A 23,359-nucleotide genomic window follows, 5' to 3' on the forward strand; every position below is an offset into this window, starting at 1 on the left:
CAGCCAGTATACTAGAACGTTCTCGTGTTCGAGAATTTAAATACATGTAATACTTCCTTATAGAATTTCAAGTGAATGCTCAGTAGCTTTTAAAATTCAGAAATGCACGTGCAATAGCAACGACTAGCAAGAGCTATCAGATGTTTAGAAGGCGGGCAAGTCAAGCCAGGAGTCCCGATGTGGAGATTAAAAAACAATCTAAATGAAAACGTGTCTTTCTAAAATAGTATGCATTTGTAAGTTATGTAAATTTACATTTTTACTTTTTCCGAGCAGTTGATATATCCTATACTATGGCAAAAAGATGACATAGGAAATTTAATTATTTACATAAGCGGGACTTCCGGACACGCCTGAAAATCCACTTTCAGTTTCGATATCAATGGACAAAATTTAGGTCACCATTTAACACTGGGTTTCTTACATAAACATAAAAAACGTCTTAGCTGAATACAAACGTACACTGAATAGTAAACTATTATTGATACAAGTCATTTTGTATAATATAAAGCAAACGATGGCTACGAAAATTGAAAAAAAAAAAGGAAAATAATAGATGTACACAGTATTAAAATAGCTCATTGGCCAATATGCTGTGACGTAGCGGTGTATTTATAGGTTACTTTCCTTACTACTTCATTTCCTCTTACAACTCTTAGTTACTCCCTTAACTATGGGAAATACCAAAACGCGGCAAAATAAAATCTCAATCATATTTCTTAACATTCATACTACGGTTTACATTGAGAATATTAACCAACATTTGTTTTGTTCAGAATGCCGAATCGAATGGTATGTTATAATAAAACTTTTATTAATAAATGAATAAATAAATAAATAAATAAATAAATAAATAAATAAATAAATAAATAAATAAATAAATTTTCATATGAATGAATGAATGAATGAATGAATGAATGAATGAATGAATGAATGAATGAATGAATGAATTGAATGAATTAATGAATAACATTGTTGTTTGAATTATTTATCAATATTTCTCCTACAGGAATCGCGTGAAATTCCTAGTGAATCATTGTCAGAGGATCGAAGCTTTGTACCGCTCCTAGGCGTGTCCCACACCGTCTATTTCAAAGCTCTTTTTCGTCTGGTTAACGAATGGCTAAGTGGAAAAGTTGGTTCAGGCGTTAGGCTGGACAAGAAGCAAGAGGACACCATACGAGAATATGTTGCCGACACGTATAAGCCGGTGGCGCTAACAGCCACGGATCCGACCGATGAAAAAATCGCGACAACATACGATGCACTCAGGCGCTGGAATGTGCCGCTAATACTCGACAAGGCAACATCTCATCGGTACTGGATAAGGCGGTGCTATGAACTTTGTGTTGCGGTCGGTGTGGAATTTTCGGAGCAGATGGAGAACCGTATCAGAATACATGATCTAAGTAAATATAGCGATAAAGAACTATTAGGCTATGCAGTGATGTTTGGGCGAGGTGGATACAGACAAATTGACGATGAACGGGAGAAACACGAGTGGGAATTGGCGCTTGAGCATCATTACTGTAGCAATACTCATCACCCCGAATATTTCTTTCCTAAAGACGCGGACGGTAGGCGGGGCAAGTCCCCGTCAATGATGGATGCAGATCCAGCAAACGGGGAGACGAATCTGGCTGAGAGTATCATAGACATGTTGGCAGCTCATGGTGAAAGAACTCTGGATAAAGATACAGACGTTTCTGTTCGGAAAATGTTTTGCATGGATGAAAAGTTCTTCAACAGGTATGCTGAGAGCGACGGGGCTTACGTGAAAGCTAGAATGCAAGATTGGTTGAAGCTTATAGAGACATTTTTGTCCACCGAGGGAAATGAACGGAAACTGGACGGCTGGTTCGACGGAAGACGTGTGGTGTTTTAAGCTACATCCGTCAGGAAAATCAAACACGGGTTCTATGGTTGTGTAAATGACTCTGGGATGGTGATACCAATGTGTTATTGTTGATATATGTCATGTTTTTATTCGTAATTTTACAATGTATGCGGTTTCTTTTGGCCTGTTTTTATATTCAATTGACACTGTTTATTTTCATGCAATCAAATTTTTGAATGTCTTGAATCTGGGTTTAAGATTCAGATTCAGAACTGCTGATTATTTAAATGTTTTGGAAAATAGTTGATGTAGTTTTCTTGAAAAAAAATGTTATTCAATGGTAAAACCTGTCATCTGGAATATGTTCAGCAAAATTCACCATACATTCTGCAGTACAATTAACAATGAAAATAAGATTTTGAATTTCTGAGTCTTTAGTCTGAAACTCAGACTTAGTTCATTATTGAATAGGGTTCTGGCCCTGATTTTTTAAAGGTTAATCGGCTTAATAAACTGATTTCAATAAGCTAAAAATTTACACTTAAAGTCTAATTTTTTTCTTAAAGATAAAATTTAACGCAAATTATAGAAAAACCAAAATAGTGAGCTTAGCTTAATCCTGTTATATAAGACACTTAAGAAGTTTCGAGAAATTTGGGCATGTTTATTTTGTATCCTCGTTTAAACATTGACATTCAATTTAAAGACAATATTTCAAAATGAAAGGAACAGATTTTAAAACATTTCAAAATTTAATATTAAATAAGAGTATGATTGTACATATGATCTTGTTTCCATGGTTGTATAATTGAACTGTAATAGTTATAAAAAAAAACAAAAACGTTTAACAAATAATTGTTTTGTTTTCTTGTGTCGCTTTCATGACGTTGTTCCTATAATTTCCCAAGTTCTGAAGCCTCGGTTGTCAAACTTGCTTCTTTTTGACAACATCGTTTGTAAAAAGGGACTTAAAAACAAATGTATTAACTATTACAAAAGTTAAAACTATTACACATATGATTTACGAAAGGTTGTAGGTTGTGTTTTTCTATGCAGAAAAAGCAACTACGTACAAGAGCTACATGAACGAGTTTATCTTATTATTAAGCATTGCAAGGTCAACATCAGACCTGATATTCTTATAACAAAACTTTACTACAATTTAGTTTTCCAACTTCAGATCGAAACTATGACTGCCAATGGCATTGCCTATCCAAGAGGCTACACACAACTATTAGTCATTTTTTTGGCTAAATCCACATAAACATTCCACACTGAAAGTTCTTTTCGAAAGCATGTTTCAAAGATAAAAAGGCATGAATCTCGTTGCATACATTCTACTGATATACTGTCTGGACACGGACACTTATCTAGTGTCTGTTGTTTTAATCTCTTTGAAAAACATAGTCCTTTTCCAAAACAAAAATGCCACATGCTCTTTTTGCGATTGATTGACCGATGTTATGACCTTTGAGGCGTAATTTTCACTCATACAAATATGTAACACGTGTGACATATTAGTACGAATTCCTCACACGTTTGTTACAAATTATATGTCACATTTTGTGAACCTCGATCTACTCCCCTTCAAAACAAAAACGTATATGCCACATGTCCTGGAAAAGTATTGTTCATACGGATATGTCACATATTCCAAAACAAGTCTATGCCATAAATAAGTGGTCATTCTGCTTTTGCTATGTCCGATGATAACCCTCAAGCTGCATGCCAAAGAATGAAGTTCCTGGGTCCAAGTATGAAGTTCCTGGGTCCAAGGAATTACGTTCCTGGGTCCAAGGAATTAAGTTCCTGGGTCCAAGCGTTCTCACGTTATTGAACGGAAATAAGTGTGATCTACGAACACCAAAATGTTCTTCCCCTGAAGGTCACCGTGACCTTAACCTACTGACCTCAACAACAGTATGATTCATCTACAAGCGTTCTTTTATCATTCAGATGAAACCATTTTTACCTCAAGGTCACCCTGACCTATGATTAACTGGCCTGAAAATCAAGGGGTCATCTGCTTGTCGTGACCAACTGGCATATCTAGTATAAAGTCCATTGGTCCAAGCGTCCTCGAGTTACTGCGCGGAAACAGTTTTTTTTTAAACTCACGGTCGCTGTGACCTATACCGCAACCATGACCTTTGATAAACTGATCCCAAAATCAATAGGGGTCATCAACTTGCATGACCAAAGGTAAATACTCCAATTATTCAGCGGAAACTGCTGTTTTTTCACCTCAAAGTCATCTTGACATTTGACCTACATATCCAAAAATCAACCGTTGTAATCTACTAGTCATCAGGAACTATATTAAAGTTCCTTGGTGCAAGTGTTCTTTAGTTATTTTTGGAAACTGTTGTTCGCTTAAAGGTCACTGCAACCGTGACCTTTGATCTACTGATCTAATCAATAGGGGTTATCTACTAGTTATGACCAACTGACGTGTCAAGTATATATTTATATAATGTGTTTTTTTTCACCTCAAGGTCAACGCCACCTTGAGCTTTGACCTACTGAGGCAACTACATGTAGTCATGACCAATTGGCGTACCAAGTATAAAGTTCCTCGATGCAAGTGTTCTTGACCTCAAGGTCACATTGACCTTTGACCTACTGATCCCAAAATCAAAAGGTGTCATGAACTAGTCATAACCAAGAGGCATAGTAAGTGTGAAGATCCTGGGTGGTGTTCATAAGTGAAAGTAAATCTTTTTTCACCTCATGGTCACCGCGACCTTTACCTTTGACCCAGTCATGACCAACTTGCATACCAAGTTACTGGGTCCAAGCGTTCTTTAGTTATCAAGCCCAACAAATCGTTTTCACCTGAAGGTCACAGCGCCCTTGACCTTTGACCTACTGATCTTAAAATCAATTCATGTGACTGACCGACTGACTGGAGACAACAATATTAATATGTCTCCCTCATTCATAGGGGGGGGGGGGGGGGGGGGGGGGGGGGGGGGGTGTAAAATTGATTTGCCATTGTTTATTCAAGGTGACTTTATTGTTTTTACCAATGGGTTCATCAACAAAAACCAAATGCTTTGAAAATGAATTATACATTTTAACAAAAATCTGAATACACATGGCATTTTAATCAAGAAACATGGTTATATAAGTTATGTTATAACTGTGTATTGTTCCTAGAGTTCATGCCTAATTTCAGAAAATGACCTCAAGTATTTCATAACAGTTTGTGTACCACCACAAAATATTTCACAACAGAAAGTAGACAGTCCCTGCATCAGCAAAAATTCACCTGTATTAATCGTACTAGTGTGAACTTATCAACAAAGAATGGAATTTCCTGAGGAAATGAATCGGAGTTTCCAATGTGGTAATTATATGGAGTTTCCTATGACACGAGGATGTACATAACATTTTCAAGTATTGATACTAATCTACAACATACATTGTAAATTTATAATGTTACTGATAAATGAAAACTGGGAGTATGTTTGTTATTGGTCACAGGGGATGAAAACTAGAATGTAAACTCCTTGTATTTTTTTTTCACGGCTTTCCCACTTTCTTCTTGTTTTTTCCTCATCAGTTTCTGAAAAACAGAATATTTAAGTATCAGGATAAAAAAAAAAAAATCATTATTTTTTCAGTTTAGGAAAAAAAATTATTGATTATTTTGTTCACATACTGGTACCAACTGAATAAATTTAATTTAAAAAAAAAAAAACCATTCCATTTTCAAAATAACTACAGAAATAGAAATTTGATGGAATTTTTAATATGCAAAATGTTGATTGTTTTTAGGTAATTCCATTATATAAGAGTTGGATTATTATTTTAATCAATTGAAAAATAGGAAATCACAAAATGTCTAAATAGGATTTTAAATAAATTTCCGAAACTGCATAGTTTTATTTTTGTACAACTTTGCAAAAACGTGCATCCCATACCTTCTGTTTGGCATCATGTTCTGCCACCATATCACTGATGTCCTCTTTCTCCTGATGTGACTGTTGTTTCCAGAGCGTCTGGTTGTACTTCGCCTGTATTGAAGGCTACCGTGTCAAGGTGAAGCTCCTCCGATCTCAAGGCCACCTCAATAACCTCTGTTGGACCCTTTTCTCTGGGCATCTTTGCGCCAACAGGGACCTGCAAGTTAAAATTTGTTTGTGAGATTTAATGGCGTCAAGGTTAAGCTACTTATCGTTTAACATCACTCTGGACCATTTTTTCAAAGTAAGTTTGTTTCATTTACCATGTTGTTTAACTTACCTTATTATTAAATATTTTACAGAATGAATAGTGTTTGTTTTTTTAACTACACCTGTCCATTAACATAATCACTCTTTAGACCTTTATAATAAAATACCCGAAGTTTGACACACATAACTCGCACCCTCTCTGTTACTTAGCTACACATTGGGACTTCGATTACTATTATCCATCCAAACTCACCGCAGACATATCATATACATGTGTGGAGCCCATCATGGCCCCTCCAGCACTAGTTTTCTTCTCAGGGATAACCTGGTAGAGGACTGGAGTTTCTCCACCCTGATCCATGGCGTCCTCAATCCTGTGCACATTTATAATTCTTGGGGTCTCCATGCCAACAGGCACTGATGACATTCCACTCAGGGTTACAAACCTGAAAAAATAGTTATAAACATACACAGACTGTTTTCAGTTTTAAATATTAGTTTTAAATATATTTTATGTCTTTACAAGCATCACAGGAAGCCCTGACAGCCATACCCACTCTTTATCTACTTACCCCTCAGCATGAGTGACCAGGCCTGTATCATCAGGACCCGTCTCCGTCTTGTTTTCTTCTTCACTTTCTATTTTTAGCTCGCCCCAATGGCTCTGATCTATACCATCCTGTTTGAATTATTTCAGTTTAGTTCAAACATATTCATTTTACAATGACTGTGAATCTTTATAAGAGCATATTATTCACCTGTATTACACCTGTCAGCATAACGAAAATGTTATGTAAGAAAGTTGATATTATTATTCAATACATTAATAATCAAATAAGAAAACAGTCTCCACTGATATAAATATTTGGGTTGTTTTATTACATCATTTATTATATGCTTAACACTATCAGTCTGCCAGACCCTATTGAAAGCACATTTTAAAGGTTTTTATGAATAAAAAGGTTAAAGATGTGTAATAAAAAGGTTAAAGATGTGTAATTAGTAAATGCGGCACACTTGAATACACCACACCAGCCAATTACCTCAAACTCGGCACTTGTTGTACCAAACACGTCTCCGTACAGTGGTTTTCTGGTCTCGTCAACAGGAGGTTTACCCAACCCATCAGTATGGCAACTAAATGAACAGGCCTGGAAATGAAAGTTTATTTTTAATAAAAAACAACATGCTTGGAAGAATAATTTTCTTGGTACGAGTCCCTCTTGCCAAATCCTATAGTATTACATATAGTATTTACATGTAATACAAGTTCAAAAGAAGATTATTAAAAAAAAAATTACGAGTAACAGAAAAACAATTTGTCACACATGAGACATAAATAATCTTCGAAAACCAGTTAGAGATAACTTAAAAGTAGAATAACAGAAAATTAAAAACACCTTAATATTTTATTGGGACATGGTCCCAAATATCGCAGCAGCATATAATTATGATCATCAAACATTAATATTGTTATCAATCTTCATGAACTTCTTACTGTCTACATTTATGACATGCTAAAGTTTATTATTTTGCATTTTATAATTAACAAGTCTTTAGTTCTTTTTCCAGTTATCATCATTTATCATTCATAAAAACTATTTACTGAACATGTTGATCACAAATCGAGTTCATATAATAATCATGTTTTGCAAGTTATTTTGTGGTCTAACACAGCTAAAGAAGATGGTGATAGTGACCTGCTTTAAGGTTTGTCCAGTAAGAGCAGTGGTTAGCCCACTCACATCTCGGTGACCCGGGTTCAATTTCTGGCTTGGGTGCATGTGGGTTTGGTTTGTGGTCACCAAGCCAGACAAGTGTGTTTTTTTTCGCATTCTCTTGTTTCCTCCACATGGCAAGACCACACTCTTGCATAAAATCATGCCAACGAGAGTGATTAAAATAATGTTGTAAAACCTTTTTTCACAATCGTTGTAAAATAAATATGTTTAAATTAAACTAGACTAAAGGTTTCAAATACAATTTATCTATGCTATTGAATAAAAATACTTTCTGAATGTGCTACTGTGCTATTTGTTTTTGATAAATACCGTTACTAAACGTGGGGTCTCTGTTCTAATTGAAGCAATCTCTGTCTCAGCCTTTGATGTAATCTGCGCCTTGGCCTTGGGAGTGGAATCTCCCTTCTGATGCTTGGTGAATATATAAATGTTGGTGATAACAATTGTCACAGCAACTTGACATAATTTGTAATTGGACAAAAGTATTATTGCATGTTTAGCTTCAGTATATGAAACTAATATAAGAAACTTAGGTATGTTTTATATGGTGAACTATCTATACGATTGGCAAATACAAAGTGAAAATAGTGTGCTTTAGCTTGGTCATGAATTATCTCCTACCCTTTTTCTCTTCTTGGTCGTTGTCTTAGCTTGGGATGCATGGGCTCTGAAATATAAATCACATATACCATGTGCGTATGCCTTTATAATATGATAGAAGTCATCGATTGTGAAAAGCATTATCATCACAATTGTGAAGGAAAAAGCCAGGTTATGTCTGTGCACTAATACACGCCATTTATACAACTTTTACTGGATAAAGTGTACAAAGGTCATACCAAAAGAGCAAATATATATTGGATATATAAGTCTGAAGTTGATACTAAGTATTAAACATGAAACTTTCTTAGCACACAGTATATATTACTTAAAATGGGCTTATGGTAAACTGCATGAACACCACTATAATCCGGCATTGGCAGCAGACGTATGAAGTGCAGGTCACAGGTCTAAATTATCGGCTCTCTTGTCGCAAAATTATTCTTTATGAATTGATGAGAATTCATAAAAGATTTAGTATCATACACAATCCCAAATTGTCCCAACTTTCCCTCCCTGGTGAATGGCATTGTGATCCTTGATTTTTGTCACCTCAAGATTCAACCAGCATTTGTAAGAAAAATGTGCCCATTTATTCTATATACTTTGTAAAGACCTTTAATCTGCTAGCATATGGGGAGTGTACGTGATACATAGTTGACTGAAATACATTGATAATAAACAGGACAAATACAAACAATTATTATTACTTCAGGTATTGGTGGGAGCTATAAATACCTTCTGCTCAAATGACATTTCATGAGTCAGGCGTTGTAGGCTTATATAGAAGACCACTAAATTTTAGATAACCTTCGTATGGCATAAACATGCTATATTATAACACTGGTTTACCATCCACTGTGTTTTAAATGCTTCTGAATATTGGTATACTTTTAAGCCACTATTAACATTATGCAGAAGGAACAAAAGCAGTCACTGTATGTGATGAATGCCCTGAATGTGACGTTGAACCTTGAACAATGTCAATTCATAAAAAAAGGATGAAAATAGCAGTTAAATATCTATTTTGTCTAACCAATATAGCTGATTCATTTAAAAGTCCACAGTCATGGCTTTATGTCTAATACCAACATGTCTGATTCCTTCGCATAACCAAATGGCATTATTGTCTAACTTACGTGGCTGGTGCATTTGATATACCATATGGCATTATGTCTTACCAATATGGCTGTTATCCTCGCAAGACCACATGACAGTATGTATCACCGATATAGCTGGTCGTTTGCATGTGGCAAGTTATTTTAAAATCTGTCCATAAACATGACAAAGTTAAAGCCCAGACACGACTTAACCTTTACTTTATGTCTCATTTGCAGCATTCCATAGTATTCAAAGACTATGTGTGACCTTGACCTTAGATGTAGGGTCTTGCACAGAACACATCATCTTGTATGTCTAAGACAAGTTATTTTAAAATATGTCCATACATGAGAAAGTTACAGCCTGGACACACCCATCTATACTCTATGTCCTTATATGCAGCATTCCATAGTATTCAAAACCTAAGTGTAACCTTGAAGGTAGGCTCACAGGTCTTGAACGTGATACATTGTCTTTATATGCCACACACATATGGCAAGTCTTTAAGAACTCTGTCCATACAGAAGAAAGTTACAGGCTGGACAAAAGAAGTTGAGCTGGACTAACGGACAGATGGAGGGACGGTGTGATTTTAATAAGTCCACTGTCTGGGACATAAAAAGTTAAACATACTTCCTGTTGGTGTTTTATAGTATTTTAATAAATAATGCATTATATGGTAAATTGCAAATGTTTATTATCTAATTTGACCAATATTCTTAACAAATAAAAGATTTATCAGGCCAATTTAATAATTTCGGATATGTTTAGAAAGTCCACTTTTTGGTCGATTAAATAAACATGTTTAGAAAGTTAACAACTCAAGTAAAAGGCATTCGAGTCAAACCCACCTTGACTGGCGGCTAAGTCGTTTTGATGCCTTCAGTTGTCGTCTCCTGAAACAAATGAGGTATTTTTAAAACTGTATCACTTTTATTTCTTTTTGGAACTTCTGTATGAGCATGTCTGAATTTGTTATGATGGTTTCATTATTTCTTTTCCAAATAATTATCGTTTTAACAAAACATCTGAGTCCACATTTTAACAAAACATCTCAGTCCACTTGAATTGAAATCAGTTCATGCAATTTATTTACAGCATCTAGACACCAGATGGTCCCCAGTCTCTTATAACAGGATTAAGCTAATCTCACTATTTTTATTGTTCTATAAAATGCGTATTATTTACTTCTTTAAGAGTTTTTAGAAATTATGTAGGAATATTCTAAATGATTATGACAATAAGACATTTCTCATTTAACAAAAGCCATTTTTAGTAAGTATTTAGGCTAATTAAAACTAGAGCTATCACTGAAGGTGATTAATATCCCCGAACGCCACCTCTCATTATGATTTATCATTGTATGAAGTTTTATGAAATTCCATCTAGTAGTTTTTAAGTTCCTGTCCGGACAAAAGTTTGACAAAAAACAACAACAGAAAAAGGCAATAACTCTGTTAATTGCTATAATAGTATAATGATTCATGCACACTGAACTCCTTCTCATTGTGCTGTACCATTGTATAAAGTTTTATTACATTCTATCCGGTAGTTTTCAGGTTTAGTATGCTCCGGACAAGAAAAAGTAACAAAAGGCAGTAACTCTGTAATTAGCTGAAATAGAATTGCGGTTCATGTACACTATACTCCCTCTCATTATGATCTATCACTGTTTGAAGTTTTATTAAATTCCATCCAATAGTTTTAAAGTTATGCTCCGGACAAGAAAAAGTAACAAAGTTCAGTAACTCGATCTGTAATTGGCTGAAATAAAACTGCAGTTCCTGTACACTGCACTCCCTCTCATTATGATCTATCACTGTATGAAGTTTTATTAAATTCCATCCAATAGTATTCAAGTTATGCTCCGGACAAGAAAAAGTAACAAAGGGCAGTAACTCTGTAATTAGCTGAAATAGAATTGCGGTTCTGTACACTGCACTCCCTCTCATTATGATCTATCACTGTATGAAGTTTTATTAAATTCCATCCAATAGTTTTCAAGTTATGCTCCGGACAAGAAAGAGTAACAAAGGGCATTAAATCTGTAATTAGCTGAAATAGAATTGCGGTTCATGTACACTACACTTCCTCTCATTATGATCTATCACTGTATGAAGTTTTATTAAATTCCCATCAAATGGTTTTCAAGTAATGCTCCGGACAAGAAAAAGTAACAAAAGGCAGTAACTCTATAATTAGCTGAAATAGAATTGCAGTTCCTGTACACTGCACTTCCTCTCATTATGATCTATCACTGTATGAAGTTTTATTGAATTCCATTCAATCAATAGTTTTCAAGTTATGCTCCGGACAAGAAAAGGTAACAAAGGGCAGTAACTCTGTAATTAGCTGAAATAGAATTGCGGTTCCTGTACACTGCACTCCCTCTCATTATGATCTATCACTGTATGAAGTTTTATTAAATTCCATCCAATAGTTTTCAAGTTATGCTCTGGACAAGAAAAAGTAACAAAGGGCAGTAACTCTGTAATTAGCTGAAATAGAATTATGGTTCTGTACACTGCACTCCCTCTCATTATGATCTATCACTGTATGAAGTTTTATTAAATTCCATCCAATGGTTTTCAAGTTATGCTCCGGACAAGAAAAAGTAACAAAGAGCATAACTCAGAAATAAGCAAGAATAGAGTTATGGTTACTGTACACTGCACTTCCTCTCATTATGCTCTATCATTTAATCCAATTCCATCCAGTAGTTTTTAAGTTATGCTCCTGACAAGGTAAATTGCAATGGACTGACCGACAAACCGACGGACCGACTGACGGCCCAGATCGACCGACCGACCACAGGGTGACTCCAATATACCCCCTTCAAACTTCGTTTGTCGGGGTATAATAAGCAACTTAAGCCTCAGTTAAGCTTAAGAATTTCGAGAAATTGGGGTCAGATCTGCGATACACTTTTTTAACTGTGGTCTCATGGAGTATGGATTTCCTGCATGCAATTCCAGGAGATACAGCCTCACAGTTCAAACCAGTCAACTGATATTATATAAAAATAATACTGTTTGTATATTAATGAAGCTAAATAAACATACATCATGATTAGTTTTGTGAATCTTTAGAAAACAAAAGATGTTTGTCAAACATTATGCCCTCCCCCCCACTGAGTGCCATGTTGTCAGAAATATATGGACAATTGGACAAAAATACATAGGGGTCATCAACTAGCCACCCCCAACCTAAATGTCAAGTTTGAGGGTCATAGGTGCAGGCATTGTCAAGTTATGACACAGACAAGCTCTTTGCCCTCAAGGTCACTGTGACCTTGACCTTTGACCCAATGATGGGTAACAAATCATATGCTTGTTCTTTTTGCTTTAATCATTGTAAGTGAAATGACATAAACATGATATTGCATATTTAAAAAACTAAAAATCTTTTAGCATTAACCTATATAGTACACCAGGTTCAACATGGCATAATGATGATCATAATTAAGTGAAGACAACAGAGTGATTACGGTAGTTGAAATGGATACAGAGTGAAGTCTAATTTTTTTTATATTAATAAAACATACTTACAGTGACACAATTGTAGCCCTCTGCAGTGCCTGCAGTAAAAAAGGTTAAGAGAAAAATAGACAGTTTAGATTTGTTCACTTTACAAGATGCTGAATTTTAGATTTCTATAGCCATGATGAAATCCTCATCGCCTCAAACTTAATGCTTACAAATTAAAACTATGAGTACTGCTCAGGTAACGTTTTAAAACCTATCTTGCACTGCAAATATTTTGTTCAAGAAGACAATGATAAAAACTAAGAGCTGTCACAGAGACAGTGCCCTCGACCATTCCGCCGCTTTTCAGTGTAAGGATGGAACAGTTTAGGCGAAACATGCATGGATCACTGTTACCGGTAGATTAGATTTCAATGATTTCAGGTTACATGTAAAAATTTAACCAGAAATTTTAAGTGTTATAATAAAGGGTCATTATTTGCAAAATAAAGTTATCTAACTTGGTTATTCAATTAGGTTGGGTGGTTGAAAACCATTGTATAAAGTCTCAATGCAATACATCAAGTAGTTGCTGAGATATTATCCTTTGTGTGCTAACATGCAAGACCTTAACTGGAATTTCTAAGTCGCATAATAACGGGGCAAAAATAATATTATATGAAAGATATAGTTATCTTACTTGATTAAATAAGAATGTCAAATTGTTGGGAGCCTGCGTGTAAAGTTTCAATGCAATACATGATGTATTGGCTGAGATATTGACTTAAATGTAGTTACATGCAAAACCTTATTAACCAGAATTTCTAAGTTGATTAATAAAGAGCAATTATTTTGCATTAAATGCAAACTAGAGTTATTTTACTTGGTTATTTAAGTAGGTTGGATGGTCAAGTGCTTACACGCAAAATCTTAACCAGAATATCTAAGTCAAACAATAAAGGGCAATGATTTGCATTGAATGCAAACTAGAGTTTTCTAACTTAATTAAGTTATTAACTTAATTAAGTAGGTTGGATGGTTGAGTACCATTGTATCAAGTATCCATGCAATTATTAACCTATGTGTGCTTGCACGCAAAACCGTAACCAGAATTTCTAAGTCAAATAATTATTATTTGCATTAAATGCAAACTAGAGTTATCTAACTTGGTTAATTAAGAAGTTTGGATGGTTGAGTACCATTGTATAATGTCTCAATGCAATACCTCAAGTAGTTGCTGAGATTTTAATCTATGTGTGCTTGCATGCAAAACCTTAACCAAGGTGTGACGCCGGCGCCGATGCTCGGGTGAGTAGTATAGCTCTCCTTATAGTCCAGCTAAAAGCAGTATTAAAATTGATCTTGGAGGAAAATGCTAACCATCAGTTTCTTTCAATGCAATTACTTCTTGGACAAAGTATTGGTTTTGCATTCTCCCATTGAATTAATTGCGTAGACTCTAGACTGAAGATTCTCCAATTGGCTATATAATATAGACTTGGACCCATGGACTATATTGTGTAGACTCAGACCCATGGACTATATTGTGTAGACTCAGACCCATTGACTAGTGTAGATTCTGACCCATTGACTTTATTGTCCAGACTCAGACCCATTAACTATATTGTATAGACTCAGACCCTTTGACTATATTATGTAGACCATTGACCTTTGTGTGTAGACTTGGACCATTGATTTTTGTGTGTAGACTTGGACCATTGACTATATTGTATAACTTGGAATATTGACTATATTGTGTAGACTCAGACCCTTTGACTATATTGTGTAGACTTGGACCATTGACTATACTGAGTAAACTTTGACCATTGACTATAGTGTGTAGACTTGAACCATTGACTATATTGTGTAGACTTGAACCATTGACTATATTGTGTAGACTTGAACCATTGACTATATTGTGTAGACTTGGACCATTGACTATATTGTGTAGACTTGAACCATTGACTATATTGTGTAGACTTGAACCATTGACTATATTGTGTAGACTTGAACCATTGACTATATTGTGTAGACTTGGACCATTGACTATACTGAGTAAACTTTGACCATTGACTATAGTGTGTAGACTTGGACCATTGACTATATTGTGTAGACTTGGACCATTGACTATAATGTGTAGACTTGGACCATTGACTATATTGTGTAGACTTTGACCATTGACTATAGTGTGTAGACTTGGACCATTGACTATAGTGTGTAGACTTGGACCATTGACTATATTGTGTAGACTTGGTCCACTGACTATATTGAGTAGACTTGGACCATTGACTATAGTGTGTAGACTTGGACCATTGACTATATTGTGTAGACTTGGACCATTGACTATATTGTGTAGACTTGGACCATTGACTATATTGTGTAGACTTGGACCATTGACTATAGTGTGTAGACTTGGACCATTGACTATATTGTGTAGACTTGGACCATTGACTATATTGTGTAGACTTGGACCATTGACTATATTGTGTAGACTTGGACCATTGACTATAGTGTGTAGACTTGGACCATTGACTTTATTGTGTAGACTTGGACGATTGACTATAGTGTGCAGACTTGGACGATTGACTATAGTGTGTAGACTTGAACCATTGATTATAGTGTGTCGACTTGGCTTGGACCATTGACTATAGTATGTAGACTTGAACCATTGACTATATTGTGTAGACTTGGACCATTGACTATATTGTGTAGACTTGAACCATTGACTATATTGTGTAGCCTTGAACCATTGACTATATTGTGTAGACTTGGACCATTGACTATAGTGTGTAGACTTGGCTTGGACCATTGACTATAGTGTGGAAACTTGGACCATTGACTATATTGTGTAGACTTGGACCGTTGACTATAGTGTGTAGACTTGGACCATTGACTGTAGTGCGTAGACTTGGACCATTGACTATAGTGTGTAGACTTGGTCCATTGACTATATTGAGTAGACTTGGACATTGACTATATTGTGTAGACTTGGACCATTGACTATATTGTGTAGACTTGGACCATTGACTATAGTGTGTTGACTTGAACCATTGACTATATTGTGTAGACTTGGACTTTTGACTATATATAGTGTGTAGACTTAGACCATTGACTATAGTGTGTAGACTTGGACCATTGACTATAGTGTGTAGACTTGAACCATTGACTATATTGTGTAGACTTGAACCATTGACTATATTGTGTAGACTTGAACCATTGACTATATTGTGTAGACTTGAACCATTGACTATATTGTGTAGACTTGAACCATTGACTATATTGTGAAGACTTGGACCATTGACTATATTGTGTAGACTTGGACCATTGACTATAGTGTGTAGACTTGGACCATTGACTATATTGTGTAGACTTTGATCATTGACTATATTGTGAAGACTTGGATCATTGACTATATTGTGAAGACTTGGACCATTGACTATATTGTGAAGACTTGGACCATTAACTATATTGTGAAGACTTGGATCATTGACTATATTGTGAAGACTTGGACCGTTGACTTTAGTGTGTAGACTTGGACCATCAACTATAGTGAGTAGGGTTGGGACCAATTGACTACATTGTGAAGACTCAGACCGGCATTGACTTTTTTGGTTAGATTCATCAATTAAATATATTTTAAAGATTCAGACATTCTTGTGGCATAACTGAAATTGACATATATCAATAACACTAATGAATCACTTACGGTTGAATCATGAGTGTATACCTCTTGTAGTGGCTTGGTTAACTCCATCACTGCCTTCCTCTCCAGGAATGGTAAAAGTTCTTTTTGCTTGTCAGCTACTTGCTACAATGAGAGTAATGGCCTTAAGAAATATTACATTGCAGCAAGGATGGCAGCTACATACCATGGCTAGATAAAGTGATTTTGAGTGAATATAAAAACGTTTTTGCACTTAAGGCCACACAAAAAAGATGTTTCATCCGCAAATTTAACGCTCCTAATTTTTGAAAAAGTAAAAGATAAAAAATAAAATTGTGAGCCCGCACTGTTATTTTGATTGCAATTCAAATTTTTTTAGGTAATAATTTTTCAAAAGGCTGAAAAATAATCAATTATAATTTTTCTACGCTAGTTTATGTGTTTCTGAAAAGGGAAGTTACCGATGCATGGTGTTTTTATACTGTATATTGATCAATTTAGCATGGGTTTCATTAAATTTAATCAAAATGTCAGCTTCCAGTAAACAATGTGGCTTGAATTTTGGAAATTAAATCTTATTTTTGACAATAAATATGCTTTGAGCATGCTTGAAGTCATTGTTCATTGTCTCATGCAGTAAAGAATAATTCATTGAAGATATAATTATGCAATAAAGCATGTGTATCTGAGACTGGCAGCTATTATTTTGCGTTGCTAGAAACTCAGTTGAAAATCAGAATGATCAACTAAGTATTATTTTATTCAAGTTATAATACAAGTGACCAAAATTAACCTTGTTACGACGATGCTGAAGATGACAGCTCAACGTAACAGGAACATGAGTCAATGTTTGGTCCAAATTGATGCATTAAGCTCATTTTTGACCGAATTCTGACAAAACTACAGTTATGAACAAATATCTTTTCATCAATAGCGCTTTAAAGACTGGTCTGGATTGACCAAAACATAGGTAAGCCTACGTTTATCACCTTAAATTGTGGTTTCATTTGCAACATTATCCGAGATTATGACCAGTCAATTGTAACCACTGCCCCCACCTGGGTATACTAGGGATAACGGGGCAGTGTTTTTACCTTTCAGGTGACCCCGCAGTGCCAAGTTTTTGCAGTGGTTTAGTATTCACACTGAAAATAGCGGGAAATGGGCCTTACCTAGGTATTCCGGGGTGGTGAAGGGAGGGGGTGTTTGGCAAATGTTTGATGTTTGATGATGCCATTGTAAATAATCATTTTTTTACAAAAATAATCCTAAAAATGATTATGTCTAAAAACAGTTGCAAATGATTGTTATAGTGAATTATAGAAGTTGTTTCAAACTAAAAGCAGGGTTATTTTTTATTATGAAAGATAGCCATATTAAAATTGGTTTGAATTATATTAGAAATTTTATTTATCCAGGTTCAGTTCAAGATTGCATTTAAATGGGTTTATGGCAATCATATTGAACAATCTTTCTTATTTATATTGATTATAAGGACAAAATATTTTTCGTTCTTCGCTCACTTTCAGTTTAATGAAAACTGACAAAATTGTATTTTAATTGTTCTTTGCTCTCTCACTCCATTTTATTTGGCATAAATCCGAGGAGCGCAACATTACTTTTGTGTGGCCTTAAGAAGTAAATCTTTAATTTAACTGTTTAATCTTAAAACTGTATCATGTATGGTATTAGCATATGTTTAATGCATTAGCCTGTTAGCCAATCAATTAACAGCATTATCACCAATTATTACCAATGTGATGTTCAACAGCCAATCATATTGCTTATTATAAATTTCTGCTAAAGCTATCTAATTAAGTTTACAAATTTACAAATAAAATGGCATATGAATACATTATAGCAAATTAATAAAATACTGATTAATTAGGGGATTTCTGTAACCTTAAACCAGTACCATGTATGGTATGAACATATAATCTTATGCTTAATGCCTAAGCCTGCCTAAGCCAATCACCTTACACTCCCTAGTATTATCACAGGTGACATTCCACAGCCAATCATATTGCTCATCAGCCATTATCATAAATTTCTACCAATGCCATCTCATTAAGCTTACAAACTAACAAATGAAATGTCATACTTTAAAGTATGTTTATATTTTCTTATTAGTTAGATGATTTCATATTGGCCGAGTGATTTGCAAGTATCCATGTGTTAGTATTTTCTTTCATCAGTACAAGGTAAACACAACAATTTGTATTATATACTTTGGTCGATACTTCATAAAGAATAAAAGTACAAGTGTCTATAGTATACTATAAATGATGTTTAAATGACATATTGCTGTGACTGAGGCATTAACTCAGCGTTTTCTTTTCATTTTTTGTTAAATAGATTTTGCTTTATATCATTGAAGGGATTGAGCTCTTAAAGATTAAAAGACCGCATGGTTCAAAGTGAAAGACAATAAATAATGTCCACAAAAGTGCATCAAGTTTTAATAATTAAGCTAGAGTAAATACTGTGTTTGACTGATAAATTTAATTTACTATTTGACATTGCTATAACTGTTTTGTCTTTTAAAAAATTATGTCATACATGTATTTACACATCTAGTTAACTGAAAGACTAAATATGCATAAGTCGCGCTATGTTTTTAGCATTTAAACATAGAACTTGTAGTTAATTATCTAAATGACAAAAGTATATATTTCCAGATTTCATAAAAAAAATCAATTATTGTTTATGATATGGTAGAATTAAATGTATACATTTATATTTATAGCTTATATGAACAAAGCATTGAACTTGAAAAGTTGTTACCTTCATAACTCCTTCATAATCTTCCAGATTTTGGAGCACTTCAGTGGCATCTTTCTGCTGAATAACAACAACATGTATTCTGGTGATAAAACAAAAACCAAAATGGATGCCATCACTTGCCCATGTCCCTTGCCCTCAGTCATATTGATCTTAAAAGCACTTGCTTTAAAACACATACAATTATGAAGCATGTGCAACTTATATTTATTGTTTAGGAATAATAATATATTTTATTTTTATTCACATTTTATACTTGCAAACATTACATTTCTTCTACTGACCCGTAAACATGTACTATCTAAATGGATCTCTGTAACAGATTGCATAGAGAATTAAGTCAAATAATAAAGGGGCAAAGTTTGCACTATCCATGTTATCAAACGGTTTTTGATTAAAGCTCCAATGCATTACATCAACTAGTTGTTCTTCAAGTTATTGACTTATATGTGCTTACATAAAAAACCTTAACCAGAATTTTTAAGTCAAGAATAAACGGGCACAACTAATAGGCATGCAGAACGCAATACATAAGTAGTTGCTGAGATATCAACCTATGTTTGCTATCATCCAAATCTTTAACCAGAATTCTATGCCAAAAGGTTAAGGCCAGTAATTGTATGGTATGCAAGGTAGAGTAATCTAAGTTAATAATTTAAGGAGGTTGTATAGATGAGAAAACAGGTCTAAAGTTTGAATCACATAAATGATGCATTTGCATGATATGACAGCATGCCTGTACATGCAAAATCTTATATCAATATGGTAAAATGGTAAGCAAATGCTGACGCCATCGCAATTGGAACAGCTCTCCTTATTGGTCAATTAGTCAAGCTAAGCAGACTTTTCATAGCTTTAGTTGCAGTAAGGTTCAATAGCCCAACCTGTTGTCCTCATTTCTGTAATTTGACTTAAGCCCAACCCTTTTATTAATGGTATGTTTCCTATTAACCATCTTTAATCTTTATATAAAGTTGTATGTATCTGCACTGAATAGAACTTCTGGTTTACAATTATCAACTGAACATCTAATTCCAAGGTGCAACCCCAAAGTACAACTTCATACGAATTTGCTATATGGGTATATACCAAATTACTTGCTTTAATTTATGTTTTAAATTTTCATTTGGCATAATTAATACTCACAAGTTTTTTTCAAAACCTCCATTTTTTTGGTGAGCTCTGCTGCTAGATCAGAGGTCACCTTAAGCAGGGCCTCCAGGTTGCCCTGCAGGGTTCTACCCTGTTCCATCTCTATCTGTAACAAGAGATGTTTGTCAAACATCATGCCCCCCTGAGTGCCATGTTGTCAGGATTATATGGACAATTGAATGAAATATGCATGGACCGAAATGACAGCTGGTTTGTCACTGACATTGGATGCCGTTGAGACAGTTTTAAGATTATAACCATTCAAAGTGTGAGGAAAGAGTGTGTTAGGACCATGACCTTTTAGGAGTCATCAGCTGGTCACATAAAATCTAAATGTCAAGTTTGAGGGCCATGGATGCTGGCATTGACAAGTTATCACACAGACAAGATTTGTTCGTTCAAGGTCACTATGACCTTGACCTTTGACCCGATGACCACTAAAATCATAAGGGGTCATGTACAGATCAGATGCAACATCAAGTCAAGTTTGAGAGCCATGGGTGCAGGCATTGTCGAGTTATCACTCGAAACATTTTCGCATTCAAGGTCACTGTAAACTTGACCTTTGACTCGATGACTCCTAAAATCAAAAAGGGTCATCTTCTGGTCAGGCCCAACTTCCATGTCAAGTTTGATGATCATAGGTTCAGGCATTGTTGAGATATCACTGGGAGAAAATTTGTTGATTTTTTTGCGTTAAGTGTTACTGTGACCTTGACCTTGGCCCGATGACCCCAAAAGTCAAGAGGGGTCATATACTGGTCAGGCCCACCCTTCATGTCAAGTTTTATGACCATAGGTCCAGGAATTGTCGGGTTTACTTTCAAGGTCACTGTGACCTTGACCTTTGACCCCTAAAATCAATAGGGGTCATGTACTGGTCAGGCTCAACTTCCAAGTCATGTTTGAGGGCCATGGGTGCAGGCATTGTTGAGTTATCATTCGGACAACCTTTTACCATTCAAGATCACTGTGACCTTGACCTTTGGCCCGATGACCCCCAAAAACAATAGGGGTCATCTACTGGTCAGGCCCAACCTCCATGTCAAGTATGAGTGCCATAGGAGCAGGCATTGTTGAGTTATCACACAGACAACCTTTTACCATTCAAGATCACTGTGACTTTGACCTTTGGCCCGATGATCCCCCAAAAAATAGGGGTCATCTACTGGTCAGGCCCAACCTCCATGTCAAGTATGAGGGCCATGGGTGCAGGCATTGTCAAGTTATCACTCCGACAACCTTTTACCATTCAAGGTCACTGTGACCATGACCTTTGGCCCGATGACCCCCAAAAACAATAGGGGTCATCTATTGGTCAGGCCCAACATCCATATCAAGTTTGATGACTATAGGTCTAGGCATTGTTGAGTTATCACTCGGACAAGCTTTAAAATTATTTACCATTAAAGGTCACACTGACCTTGACCTTTGACCCGATGTGCCTTTAAATCAATAGGGGTCATCTACTGGACAGGCCCAACCTTCATATTAAGTATGAGGGCCATGGGTGCAGGCTATGTCGAGTTATCACTAGAACAACCTTTTACCATTCAAGATCACTGTGACCTTGATCTTTGGCCCAATGACCTCCAAAGCCATAGGGGTCATCTACTGGTCAGGCCCAACCTCCATGTCAAGTATGAGGGCCATGGATGCTGACTTTGTCAAGTTATCACTCGGACAACCTTTTACCATTCAAGGTCACTGTGAACATGACCTTTGGCCCGATGACCCCCAAAAACAATAGGGGTCATTTACTGGTCAGGCCCAACTTCCATATCAAGTTTGATGACCAAAGGTCTAGGCATTGTTGAGTTATCACTCGGACAAGCTTTAAAATGATTTACCATTACAGGTCACTGTGACCTTGACCTTTGACCCGATGAGCCCTTAAATCAATAGGGGTCATCTACTGGTCAGGCCAACCTTCATGTCAAGTTTGATGACCATACGTCCAGGAATTGTTGAGTTATCACTCGGACAAGCTTTGGTCTACCGACGGACCGACTGACGGACCGACCGACGGACATACCGACATGCCTGTGCAAAGCAATATACCCCTCTTCTTCGAAGGGGGGCATAATTATAAGTTACATTTGTGCATGTTTGTGTTTATATCATCCTGCATGTTTTAATTGATACTGCTATATTTTCTTTCAAAATATGAACAACACTGATACCGAATAGTGAATTTAGTTTCCAAATGTTTTTAGAAAAATGTATTTCATGCAATAGGGTGTGAAATTGTGTTTACTACAAGCATGATGCATTTGAATTTTAGTACAACAATGATGACAATAGTATTATCCAGAAAGATTATTCATAGCTTTTAAAATAATTCCTATTCTTGTAGATCAATATAATACACCAAGAAGCTGCTGAATCATTGACTTTCTTGTGTTATCATGCAAAACCACTATCAGATGATTTAAAGCAAAATAATAAAGGGACAATTTCCATGGTAAAAGTGGCATGAACAACACATCTTCCAATGTAGGACATATTTTCAATCAATTTATGATAAAGTTTGGACTGAGACATTGACAATTGCATTGATGTTCAAAACGGCCAATATATAATGACTTCCAAATATGACCTTGACACATGACATTGTGGTAACAGGCAGATTTTTACAGCATATGACTAAAAGTATGACATACCCTGGTCTTCGTCACACAGGCTATGACGACCTCCTTATCTCTCCAGAATGTTTTGGGGGTCCTTTTACCTACCCACGTTTGACTTTTTCTTAGGATATTGTTAGCATTCTGAAAGAAGGTATGAGCACTTTTTTATTTTTAAAAATTGTATAACTGATACTCAAAATAATATAAACT

The 23,359-nt window shown here is 35.5% G+C and overlaps 2 protein-coding genes across 2 annotated transcripts; one reads left to right on the plus strand and one right to left on the minus strand.

The window, feature by feature from the left end:
* Positions 1 to 674: 674 nt before the first annotated feature.
* LOC128209473 (uncharacterized) lies at positions 675 to 2,673 on the plus strand. Its single transcript, XM_052913516.1, has 2 exons — positions 675 to 792; positions 1,010 to 2,673. The coding sequence occupies exons 1-2, from the start codon at positions 778 to 780 to the stop codon at positions 1,883 to 1,885; spliced, it is 891 nt and encodes a 296-aa protein (XP_052769476.1). The 5' UTR covers positions 675 to 777; the 3' UTR covers positions 1,886 to 2,673.
* A 2,158-nt stretch (positions 2,674 to 4,831) lies between these two features.
* Positions 4,832 to 19,418, minus strand: LOC128209765 (splicing factor 3B subunit 2-like). The gene is made up of 11 exons (XM_052913964.1): positions 19,371 to 19,418; positions 16,629 to 16,730; positions 13,007 to 13,035; positions 10,310 to 10,354; positions 8,379 to 8,424; positions 8,067 to 8,168; positions 7,059 to 7,166; positions 6,588 to 6,694; positions 6,269 to 6,461; positions 5,764 to 5,962; positions 4,832 to 5,405 (listed from the first exon to the last, which is right to left on the minus strand). The coding sequence occupies exons 1-10, from the start codon at positions 19,374 to 19,376 to the stop codon at positions 5,795 to 5,797; spliced, it is 906 nt and encodes a 301-aa protein (XP_052769924.1). The 5' UTR covers positions 19,377 to 19,418; the 3' UTR covers positions 4,832 to 5,405; positions 5,764 to 5,794.
* Between the last annotated feature and the right edge of the window lie 3,941 nt (positions 19,419 to 23,359).

The sequence above is a fragment of the Mya arenaria genome, chromosome 11, assembly GCF_026914265.1.
Source record: "Mya arenaria isolate MELC-2E11 chromosome 11, ASM2691426v1".
NCBI lineage: Eukaryota > Metazoa > Mollusca > Bivalvia > Myida > Myidae > Mya > Mya arenaria.

Coding starts and splice junctions, on each gene's coding strand:
- LOC128209765 (XM_052913964.1), bottom strand. Junction 13,036..16,628: donor TATACACTCATGATTCAACC/GTAAGTGATTCA, acceptor TTTTTACTGCAG/GCACTGCAGAGGGCTACAAT. Junction 10,355..13,006: donor AGGGCTACAATTGTGTCACT/GTAAGTATGTTT, acceptor CATTTGTTTCAG/GAGACGACAACTGAAGGCAT.